At 33.5% G+C, this 13,134-nt stretch overlaps 1 protein-coding gene across 2 annotated transcripts in view; it reads left to right on the top strand.

Annotated features, from left to right (window-relative positions):
- Positions 1 to 13,134, top strand: part of LOC142350905 (uncharacterized) — a 57,014-nt gene that overhangs the window by 18,147 nt on the left and 25,733 nt on the right. For both annotated transcript variants that reach the window (XM_075402912.1, XM_075402911.1), the window contains one exon: positions 11,169 to 11,222. In XM_075402912.1, coding sequence (XP_075259027.1) covers positions 11,169 to 11,222 — 54 coding nt within the window. The remainder of the gene's footprint in view (positions 1 to 11,168; positions 11,223 to 13,134) is intronic.

The following is a 13,134-nucleotide window of genomic DNA, read 5'->3' as shown; positions in this document are numbered from 1 at the left end:
ATTTACGGCCCGACAATCATTATCTTCGCCTTAAAAGGCATATGAGAGCTGTTAGTAATGAGACTGAGCAATAAAACAACACCCGAACAACAAAAACAAGCAAGACTGAAAATTCAACTTTTATTTTTTGAAAAGACAGGATCAACATAAAAAAACAACTGCTATGAACTCAAGCTGCCAACCATATTCCTGTATCTCTCATGAGAAACCTATCATTAAATGTCGATGAGCCCACTCACTAATAATATATACTAAATCAAAAACAACCAAAAATCCAAATAAAATTCGCTAAAAATTTTTGAGAACACTTAAATTCACGGAACGCAACAGCTACTGAAGGATACAAATACATCAATTTTTTGAGTCTTCAAGGACCACCGCTGAAACTTGTCATCAATAAGATTAAGCGATAGGACAGCAAAAAGTCCAACAAATACTAGCAAAACTAAAAAAAATCACTAAGACCTATTTTAAAGCGAACAAGCGTTTAAGTCAACAAAAAATGATAGCTATAAACTAAAATGACTTGCGTTAGTTGAAGTTTTTCAGCAAACATTGAGACCTGCCGATAGTGATACCAAGTGAAGACGACAAAGTTGAAAAGAAAAACTCAAGCAATTTGATAAATATTACTGAAAAGCAATTAATGTCAAAGTCAGTAAAACTGAAACGTTCAAGCTATAATAGATGAAGAACTATTAATGATTCGAGATATATACAAGGTTTAATATAGTCATGTGTGTTGAAATTCGCCTCAAAGTTTGTTTGAGAGCAAACCCCATAACAGATTTGATGTCAAAGTTGAACCAATATCTTCGAACTATTAGGCTTAGTGGACAAGTAACCGAAACTTTGGAAGCCGTCGTGTTTGGTTTTGTTTGTGGGGGGGCGCAGGGTTTCTCTTTTTGCTTTTGGTCATCTCAATTAGTCACAATTCTGACACAATTATCCACGATTGCTAAAATTTAAGCATTGTGGATAATTATGACGGATATATCCACTTTTGAGCAAATTTGAACCAGTTTCTCCGAAAGTCAGTGTTGTACACACGCTTTTGAGCCTAATCCTAAAACATGGGCGCAGATAATGCTGACAAGATCGCGTATATTTACCCAACCAAATTGTACGTTTGGCGACGTAATGGGTAGGTTGGGACGCATTTTCAATTTGTAGAGGTATTCCTGCGTTCTCCAGGGCAAGAAGAGCCAACTTTAGTCCCTTTTCAAGCGCGCACTTGTATATCGTTCGATCGAATTATAGTCCGAAAAATCTTTGCGCACCCAAGGAACTGGAACTTGTCTGATCTTAGTCTTTTTGGTCTGAGTTGTTCTGAACAGAGGCCACTTTTGCCCCAGACAGTCTGAACGTGGGAGTTTGATGATCAAACTACACTTTTTACTATGACAATGTGTCCACAGTTTAAAGTCAAGCTATACTCTGGATATTATAAAAAGACTTTCAACTTCGTGATTGGAAATTTGCAAAAAAAATAATTGTTAAGAACCACCACCCTTGTCGAATTTATGGAAGGTAGCTTTACTTCGTCTGGTCTGATTCACCCTTCTCGCAAAATATATTTTAACACATTTGCTTAGATGCTTCAGTACTTGAATATGGTAACGAAAAATTGATAAAACTAATTAGTAGTTATACAAAGAAACTCAGTAATGTGACTTTGCTCGTAATTTTTCGACCTCGTTCATCCACATTTATAACTTAATTATCTACAAAAAGAATAGATGTTTGAAAATAGATGCTTGAGTAAGAAAAATGTTACAATACCCAAACTATTATATGAATTAAATAATGCCAGAACGCAATTGAGCAAACATGAGGCCGTGTATAAGTCTAGGATTCAATGTGAAAAACATAAAGAATAAAAACAAAACATAGCAGGGCAAGTCCTGAAACACAATTCTAAAAATCGTATTAATTTACGGCCCGACAATCATTATCTTCGCCTTAAGAGGCATATGAGAGCTGTTAGTAATGAGACTGAGCAATAAAACAACACCCGAAAAACAAAAACAAGCAAGACTGAAAATTCAACTTTTATTTTTTGAAAAGACAGGATCAACATAAAAAAACAACTGCTATGAACTCAAGCTGCCAACCATATTCCTCTATCTCTCATGAGAAACCTACCATTAAATGTCAATGAGCCCACTCACTAATAATATATACTAAATCAAAAACAACCAAAAATCCAAATAAAACTCGCTAAAAACTTTTGAGAACACTTAAAGTCACGGAACGCAACAGCTACTGAAGGATACAAATACATCAATTTTTTGAGTCTTCAAGGACCACCGCTGAAACTTGTCATCAATAAGATTAAGCGATAGGACAGCAAAAAGTCCAACAAATACTAGCAAAACTAAAAAAAATCACTAAGACCTATTTTAAAGCGAACAAGCGTTTAAGTCAACAAAAAATGATAGCTATAAACTAAAATGACTTGCGTTTGTTGAAGTTTTTCAGCAAACATTGAGACCTGCCGATAGTGATACCAAGTGAAGACGACAAAGTTGAAAAGAAAAACTCAAGCAATTTGATAAATATTACTGAAAAGCAATTAATGTCAAAGTCAGTAAAACTGAAACGTTCAAGCTATAATAGATGAAGAACTATTAAAGATTCGAGATGTATACAAGATTTAGTAAGGTCATGTGTGTTGAAATTCGCCTCAAAACTTGTTTGAGAGCAAACCCCATAACAGATTTGATGTCAAAGTTGAACCAATTTCTTCGAACTATTAGGCTTAGTGGACAAGTAACCGAAACTTTGGAAGCCGTCGTGTTTGGTTTTGTTTGGGGGGCGGGCGCAGGGTTTCTCTTTTTGCTTTTGGTCATCTCAATTAGTCACAATTCTGTCACAATTATCCACGATTGTTGAAATTTAAGCATTGTGGATAATTATGACGGATATATCCACTTTTGAGCAAATTTGAACCAGTTTCTCCGAGAGTCAGTGTTGTACACACGCTTATGAGCCTAGTCATAAAACATGGGCGCAGATAATGCTGACAAGATCGCGTATATTTACTCAACCAAATTGTACGTTTGGCGACGTAATGGGTAGGTTGGGACGCATTTTCAATTTGTAGAGGTATTCCTGCGTTCTCCAGGGCAAGAAGAGCCAATTTTAGTCCCTTTTCAAGCGCGCACTTGTATATCGTTCGATCAAATTATAGTCCGACAAATCTTTGCGCACCCAAGGAACTGGAACTTGTCTGATCATAGTCACTTTGGTCTGAGTTTTTCTGAACAGAGGCCACTTTTGCCCCAGACAGTCTGAACGTGGGAGTTTGATGATCAAACTACACTTTTCACTATGACAATGTGTCCACAGCTTAAAGTCAAGCTATACTCTCTGGATATTATAAAAAGACTTTCAACTTCGTGATTGGAAATTTGCAAAAAAAAATAATTGTTAAGAACCACCACCCATGTCAAATTTATGGAAGGTAGCTTTACTTCTTCTGATCTGATTCACCCTTCTCGCAAAATATATTTTAACTAATTTGCTTAGATGCTTCAGTACTTGAATATGGTAACAAAAAATCGATAAAACTAATTGGTAGTTATACAAAGAACCTCAGTAATGTGACTTTGCTCGTAATTTTTTGACCTCGTTCATAAACATTTATGCCTTAATTATCTACAAAAAGAATAGATGTTTGAAAATAGATGCTTGAGTAAAAAAAATGTTACAATACCCAAACTATTATATGAAGTAAATAATGCCAGAACGCATTTGAGCAAACATGAGGCCGTGTATAAGTCTAGAATTCAATGTGAAAAACATAAAGAATAAAAACAAAACATAGCAGGGCAAGTCCTGAAACACAATTCTATAAATCGTAGTAATTTACGGCCCGACAATCTTTATCATTGCCTTAAAAGGCATATGAGAGCTGTTAGTAATGAGACTGAATAATAAAACAACACCCGAACGACAAAAACAAGCAAGACTGAAAATTCAACTTTTATTTTTTGAAAAGACAGGATCAACATAAAAGAACAACTGCTATGAACTCAAGCTGCCAACCATATTCCTCTATCTCTCATGAGAAACCTATCATTAAATGTCGATGAGCCCACTCACTAATAATATATACTAAATCAAAAACAACCAAAAATCCAAATAAAACTCGCTAAAAATTTTTGAGAACTCTTAAAGTCACGGAACGCAACAGCTACTGAAGGATACAAATACATCAATTTTTTTGAGTCTTCAAGGACCACCGCTGAAACTTGTCATCAATAAGATTAAGCCATAGGACAGCAATAAGTCCAACAAATACTAGCAAAACTAAAAAAAAATCACTAAGACCTATTTTAAAGCGAACAAGCGTTCAAGTCAACAAAAAAATAGCTATAAACTAAAATGACTTGCGTTAGTTGAAGTTTTTTTAGCAAATATTGAGACCTTCCGATAGTGATACCAAGTGAAGACGACAAAGTTGAAAAGAAAAACTCAAGCAATTTGATAAATATTACTGAAAAGCAATTAATGTCAAAGTCAGTAAAACTGAAACGTTCAAGCTATAATAGATGAAGAACTATTAATGGTTCGAGATATATACAAGATTTAGTAAGGTCATGTGTGTTGAAATTCGCCTCAAAGTTTGTTTGAGAGCAAACCCCATAACAGATTTGATGTCAAAGTTGAACCAATATCTTCGAACTATTAGGCTTAGTGGACAAGTAACCGAAACTTTGGAAGCCGTCGTGTTTGGTTTTGTTTGGGGGGGGCGCAGGGTTTCTCTTTTTGCTTTTGGTCATCTCAATTAGTCACAATTCTGTCACAATTATCCACGGTTGTTGAAATTTAAGCATTGTGGATAATTATGACAGATATATCCACTTTTGAGCAAATTTGAACCAGTTTCTCCGAGAGTCAGTGTTGTACACACGCTTATGAGCCTAATCCTAAAACATGGGCGCAGATAATGCTGACAAGATCGCGTATATTTACTCAACCAAATTTTACGTTTGGCGACGTAATGGGTAGGTTGGGACGCATTTTCAATTTGTAGAGGTATTCCTGCGTTCTCCAGGGCAAGTAGAGCCAATTTTAGTCCCTTTTCAAGCGCGCACTTGTATATCGTTCGATCAAATTATAGTCCGAAAAATCTTTGCGCACCCAAGGAACTGGAACTTGTCTGATCATAGTCACTTTGGTCTGAGTTGTTCTGAACCGAGGCCGCTTTTGCCCCAGACAGTCTGAACGTGGCAGTTTGATGATCAAACTACACTTTTCACTATGACAATGTGTCCACAGCTTAAAGTCAAGCTATACTCTCTGGATATTATAAAAAGACTTTCAACTTCGTGATTGGAAATTTGCAAAAAAAAATAATTGTTAAGAACCACCACCCTTGTAAAATTTATGGAAGGTAGCTTTACTTCGTCTGTTCTGATTCACCCTTCTCGCAAAACATATTTTAACTAATTTGCTTAGATGCTTCAGTACTTGAATATGGTAACAAAAAATCGATAAAACTAATTAGTAGTTATACAAAGAACCTCAGTAATGTGACTTTGCTCGTAATTTTTCGACCTCGTTCATCCACATTTATGCCTTAATTATCTACAAAAAGAATAGATGTTTGAAAATAGATGCTTGAGTAAAAAAAAGGTTACAATACCCAAACTATTATATGAAGTAAATAATGCCAGAACGCATTTGAGCAAACATGAGGTCGTGTATAAGTCTAGGATGCAATGTGAAAAACATAAAGAATAAAAACAAAACATAGCAGGGCAAGTCCTGAAACACAATTCTAAAAATCGTATTAATTTACGGCCCGACAATCATTAACTTCGCCTTAAAAGGCATATGAGAGCGGTTAGTAATGAGACTGAGCAATAAAACAACACCCGAACAACAAAAACAAGCAAGACTGAAAATTCAACTTTTATTTTTTGAAAAGACAGGATCAACATAAAAGAACAACTGCTATGAACTCAAGCTGCCAACCATATTCCTCTATCTCTCATGAGAAACCTATCATTAAATGTCGATGAGCCCACTCACTAATAATATATACTAAATCAAAAACAACCAAAAATCCAAATAAAACTCGCTAAAAATTTTTGAGAACACTTAAAGTCACGGAACGCAACAGCTACTGAAGGATACAAATACATCAATTTTTTTGAGTCTTCAAGGACCACCGCTGAAACTTGCCATCAATAAGATTAAGCGATAGGACAGCAATAAGTCCAACAAATACTAGCAAAACTAAAAAAAAATCACTAAGACCTATTTTAAAGCGAACAAGCGTTCAAGTCAACAAAAAAATAGCTATAAACTAAAATGACTTGCGTTAGTTGAAGTTTTTTTTAGCAAATATTGAGACCTTCCGATAGTGATACCAAGTGAAGACGACAAAGTTGAAAAGAAAAACTCAAGCAATTTGATAAATATTACTGAAAAGCAATTAATGTCAAAGTCAGTAAAACTGAAACGTTCAAGCTATAATAGATGAAGAACTATTAAGGGTTCGAGATATATACAAGATTTAGTAAGGTCATGTGTGTTGAAATTCGCCTCAAAGTTTGTTTGAGAGCAAACCCCATAACAGATTTGATGTCAAAGTTGAACCAATATCTTCGAACTATTAGGCTTAGTGGACAAGTAACCGAAACTTTGGAAGCCGTCGTGTTTGGTTTTGTTTGGGGGGGCGCAGGGTTTCTCTTTTTGCTTTTGGTCATCTCAATTAGTCACAATTCTGTCACAATTATCCACGGTTGTTGAAATTTAAGCATTGTGGATAATTATGACGGATATATCCACTTTTGAGCAAATTTGAACCAGTTTCTCCGAGAGTCAGTGTTGTACACACGCTTATGAGCCTAATCCTAAAACATGGGCGCAGATAATGCTGACAAGATCGCGTATATTTACTCAACCAAATTTTACGTTTGGCGACGTAATGGGTAGGTTGGGACGCATTTTCAATTTGTAGAGGTATTCCTGCGTTCTCCAGGGCAAGAAGAGCCAATTTTAGTCCCTTTTCAGGCGCGCACTTGTATATCGTTCGATCAAATTATAGTCCGAAAAATCTTTGCGCACCCAAGGAACTGGAACTTGTCTGATCATAGTCACTTTGGTCTGAGTTGTTCTGAACAGAGGCCACTTTTGCCCCAGACAGTCTGAACGTGGCAGTTTGATGATCAAACTACACTTTTCACTATGACAATGTGTCCACAGCTTAAAGTCAAGCTATACTCTCTGGATATTATAAAAAGACTTTCAACTTCGTGATTGGAAATTTGCAAAAAAAAAATAATTGTTAAGAACCACCACCCTTGTAAAATTTATGGAAGGTAGCTTTACTTCGTCTGTTCTGATTCACCCTTCTCGCAAAACATATTTTAACTAATTTGCTTAGATGCTTCAGTACTTGAATATGGTAACAAAAAATCGATAAAACTAATTAGTAGTTATACAAAGAACCTCAGTAATGTGACTTTGCTCGTAATTTTTCGACCTCGTTCATCCACATTTATGCCTTAATTATCTACAAAAAGAATAGATGTTTGAAAATAGATGCTTGAGTAAAAAAAAGGTTACAATACCCAAACTATTATATGAAGTAAATAATGCCAGAACGCATTTGAGCAAACATGAGGTCGTGTATAAGTCTAGGATGCAATGTGAAAAACATAAAGAATAAAAACAAAACATAGCAGGGCAAGTCCTGAAACACAATTCTAAAAATCGTATTAATTTACGGCCCGACAATCATTAACTTCGCCTTAAAAGGCATATGAGAGCGGTTAGTAATGAGACTGAGCAATAAAACAACACCCGAACAACAAAAACAAGCAAGACTGAAAATTCAATTTTTGTTTTTTGAAAAGACAGAATCAACATAAAAAAACAACTGCTATGAACTCAAGCTGCCAACCATTTTCCTCTATCTCTCATGAGAAACCTATCATTAAATGTCGATGAGACCACTCACTAATAATATATACAAAATCAAAAACAACCAAAAATCAAAATAAAACTCGCTAAAAATTTTTGAGAACACTTAAAGTCACGGAACGCAACAGCTACTGAAGTATACAAATACATCAATTTTTTGAGTCTTCAAGGACCACCGCTGAAACTTGTCATCAATAAGATTAGGCGATAGGACAGCAATAAGTCCAACAAATACTAGCAAAACTAAAAAAAATCACTAAGACCTATTTTAAAGCGAACAAGCGTTTAAGTCAACAAAAAATAATAGCTATGAACTAAAATGACTTGCGTTAGTTGAAGTTTTTTCAGCAAACATTGAGACCTGCCGATAGTGATACCAAGTGAAGACGACAAAATTAAAAAGAAAAACTCAAGCAATTTGATAAATATTACTGAAAAGCAATTAATGTCAAAGTCAGAGGAGCACTAGCTTGGCACAAAAACCCTTAAAATGATAAAAATAACCCCTATTAGCAGCATGAGAGGCCGGCCTGTACAATATGAGATTAAATGATAAGACATCAAAAAGTACAGTAAATACTTGCAGAACTGAAAAACTCGCTCAAAATTTCTGAGAAAATGTAGTGTCAAAGTAATGAAAACCACTAGCTATTAACTCAAGCTGCTAATTAGTTTCTTTTTAAGGCCTCATTAGGAACAAATCAGCCTTGTCATTGATGGTACTAAGTGATAAGACAACAGATAGTTTTTGAAAAAGGGCAGAATCTGAAAATCACTATTATTTTTTGACAAAAAATAGTGGCAAAGTCATAAAAAGATTTAACTGCACCTTAATGAATTTAGGCATAGACAAATAGGCACAATTAGAAAACACATTTACCGACTTAAAGGCACTGAAGGAGAGAAAACTCTGAAAACAGAAGTCTAATTGACTTACCAGAAAAAATATTCATCTCAAAAACCGCTAAGTTGTCCAAACACCATTTTCTCACTCCACTTTAAAGTCATTGTGAAAAAAGTCACGACTCTAACCTCGATTTTTTGTTCCCTTTACTATTTTTGTGTGACCAAAATCACCATACTAATTTGACTTCTCGCTGACTTGAAAAAGCCGAAAAAAGCGTTAACAGATCTTAAAAACAGACTGCGCGCCAATACAAGTCAAATTTTTTCAATTGTAAAAACTTCAGCACCGACAAAACTCAATATTTTAATTCTAAATCACTTTTCTTAACATCTCAAAATCAGATAAATCCTAAACTACACAAATTAATTTGTCTTTGATTAGAAAACAGATGGGATCTGTCTTTACTGGGACTGCCTTTAGATGCCAAGTAAAAAAAGAAGCAAAACAGGGTGCTAAGTTCGAAATTCTGTTGAAATTTTTGATAACAAATGTTTTTAAAAGCCATAAAATTATCAGTTTTTGACTAAAACTACCAGATAGAGCAACATATTATCTTTTGGGATGCCGACAGCACCTGTATCTGTTGAGACTAACATATAGATCATAATTAACAAATAAAGAAATACAGAAATACACAAAAAATTTTTACAATAAACACAACGTATGTATGGAGACCATTAAGATCAATAGCTAATGACTGAATGTGGTTAATCAGTTTTGACAAATATTGACCACTCACAAAAAAAAATACGCAAGCGCATAGTGTCGAAGTCATAAAACAACGGTTATAACAAAAAACAAATAGAGAGCAAAATGTGTGCTTAAACGTAAAGGAGATGGAAAGTCTCATTGATTAGACTAAAACAAAAGTGAACAAAAAGAACAACAAGAACAACAACTGCCGACTGCAGAAATACTCTGCATTTTTTACAAACAAAAAGAATTATAATGGTTAAAACTAGTAACAGTCTACTGGTGATGATATTTAAAACAGTTTACACCATCATACGAAGCTCTTAAGATCTCTTATTAATCAGAATAATTATTACAATTACAAATTGAACAACAAAAACAAGCAAAATCAGAAACTCAATAAGAGTTGCGAGAAACAGAAATAAATGTTTTTAATAAAAAAAAAATAAAAAAGAAAAAATATCTGATGTAGCTGCAATTACATGACTCCAAAAACAATGAAAAAATGTGAACAAATATAAAAGAAAGTTAAATTTGTTCCAAGAAAATATCGTATCAACGTAGTATTAGAGTGATTAAAATCATTAATACGTCGTCTAATACGTCAACAGAAGACCAGTTAGACATATTTTTAATTTCATAAATGTATACGATCACAAAAAAGACAACAAATGTAGACAAAACAGACAACTCTTTTCAATAGAAAAAAGAGAGAAAAGTTTCGAAGAGTTTGTAAGCATGTAAACCATAAAAATCTATGGTGGAAATTTTGTTTTTTTTTTCAAACTGAGCCATTTTTGTAAGAACAATATTTGTAGTAAAAAACCAAAAAGCAGTGAAATCAGTAGTTAAAAAACACCAACTAAATGAATTTCTCATTTTTGGCCCTACCGATTTACAAGTTCACAGAAATAAGCTTTAAAAAGATTTAAAAAGAGACGCATCAAATTTTTTAAAATTTTTTTGAACATATAATTTCAAGGTCATAACAGCCGTCAACTATCAGCTCGAAGCATGTTGTAGGTTCACTTATACCCTTTAAAAAGCCATTTGTACCCATAAAAATTATGCGAGCAGGTCATAAAAGTACAAAATTAGCAACAAATGCCGGCATAATTCCCAAAAAATTGAAGAAATTTCACAAAAACACAGTGCTGAAGCCATAAACTTGGGAGTGTAGTCTCTGTGATGAAGTTAGTGAGAAAATTGGGAGTTCATTGTCAACTATGGACAATTTTGAGATTTATGTCAGTATTTTTAAATGATCTTAATTGTCACGTCACTTTACTTGAAACACATTTTTGTAGTTTTAAAAGTTGTGTACTCTAAACTCTGCAATGCAGTGTCTGGAGTTGAATATTTTACACGCAACTGTTTCAATGTTAAGATTCCTCAGATTTTTAGATCTATTATTCTTTATCAGTTATTAGAAAACCTCCAAATTACACGCATTGTTTAATAAATTAGGCAGATTAACATTTGATTTTCTGGCAAAATGTCAAGATTCATCACGAAACAAAATTTGGCTGGGCGAGTCAGCATATTTTTTACTGGATGTCCATTACTGTGGAAAATTTAGAGCTTTAGCTCATAGATTCATTTTTTTTAGATTTATTGTTTTTTTCAGAATGTGGAGACGATGCAGAAAATTGCGCTGCCTATGAGCCCTGTAGAGATTTCGGTTAGTTCAACAAACTTTTTATTGATAATTTCTCAGTTTTTATTAATATATGTTTATCTACTGTTCGATTGATTTATAACTTTATGCACTCATTTAAACGGCAAATTAGTTTCCAAAATATAGAAGAGCTTCTGGATATATATCTACTGCTAACTAAATTAATTGTTTTTAAAATTGGTCACTGTTCCTTTCCCCGTTATGTTTAAAGTTTCAATCATCTGTTGTTTTGTTTATCATAGATTTGAAAAAAGCTATTAATCGGAGAATTGATTTCAGCGCAAAGTTAGTATGAGAATTCATCAATTATTAAGTGTCCACGTGACTTGTTTTTGACAAAAGAGGTCTGTAAAGCAAATGAATGTCACTCTTGCTGCAATTATTTTTAGAAGAGAAGATCAAGTTATATCGGCAAAGATTGACCATTTTGATCTTAAAACATGTATAGAATAATTTTTGAAAATAATTAAATTAAATTTTTTTTCAACTCAAATTTTTTAAACGACTTTGTAATTTTGTGGCTGAAAAACTGGTTTTAATGTGTTCATGCATGGCAAACTCAGAAAATGCTCAAATTTTAATTGTATAATAATCAAATTGAGAGGATCAGTAATTTTCTTTAGTTTGGGGAGAAAATTTTGAAAAAGATAACTGATGGAACAAGAATATACATTAGGAGGCTTTTTTACTTTAAGGTCAATATCTTTTATATCAGGTCAAAATAGTTATTTTATATATAAAAAGTTTTCAAAATTTTCAGATCTGAAAGGTTGTGAACTTCACAAAACACAACATTTTAAATTGCTTTTGTTATGACATTCTGCATAGACATTCTAAAACAGATGAAAATTGTTTGCGCAGAACTGTACTTATGCAGTTTTTTTTAATTACACTTTAAGACAGTTCAAACAAATTTGTTCTCAAATGCTAGAAATCAAATTTAATAATCACTTCAAGATTTCAAGTTAGTCCCACTGTTTAACAAATGGTAAATTTTATTTGCGATTGTTGAAATTTCATTCTCAAAGTGGTTGTCATTAGCGTGTAACCACGTTTCAGAAATGCTCAAAAAATCATTGCTCAACCAGATTCTTTTATACATTTTAATAAACATGATCAGCAAATTACTAGAAATATTGTATACAATTCAAATGGTGTGTAATTCTGCAAATAGTGAAGAATCAATCATTTAATACTGCATAATATTGACAGAAATTGTTTTGACACTGAAAAAGTTCAGCTATTTCGTCAAACACTTTTTTTGCTAAATTTTGTTTAGCTTTTTTTATGAAAAGAAAAACTTTTAGCTGAAAACTTCATCTTACCAGGATGTAGAGAGGTCATACCGGCTTCAAAAAACTTTGGATAAACCTTCATCATTGAAAAAGCAGTGGGTCATTGATTATACTGATTATATGGATAGCATTAATTGAAAGTGTGAAAACAATTTTTCTGAACACGTTATTCATCGTAAGGTCTTTTCAAGAAAACTGGACTTATTTAGTTTTTTCCTACAATTTTCCTTCAATTGTCCTTGGTAAAAATTTTTTTAATGAAAAAGCCGAGAAGAACAACTTGTCAAGACGAAACCAAGGCATTTAATTTAACATCTTTGAAGTCCAACTAAAAGTACGACCGTTGACTTGGTGCCTGCAAAAAAATCATTATGAGCTTCTGCTTGACTAAATACCTCTTTTGAGTTTCATGTGACTTATTAACTTAGCAAGTGCATAGAATTAAAAAAATACGATTTTTTTTCTTGCGCCAGTTTTCTCTAAACACTGTTGTTTAGGAAGGGTTCTGTTGCACAAAAATAGCTGCGAAAATAAAAATTTTAGCACTCTTTTGAGCAAGTGACTTCATTATTGCACATTTGATGTTCTGTTACCTTGCACAAACTTAAACGTGACTTTAA

This window comes from Convolutriloba macropyga, chromosome 12, assembly GCF_964194025.1.
Source record: "Convolutriloba macropyga chromosome 12, txConMacr16.3, whole genome shotgun sequence".
NCBI classification, from domain to species: domain Eukaryota; kingdom Metazoa; phylum Xenacoelomorpha; order Acoela; family Convolutidae; genus Convolutriloba; species Convolutriloba macropyga.
Note: the sequence above shows the minus strand (reverse complement) of the source record. Positions and strands in the feature narration are given on the sequence as shown.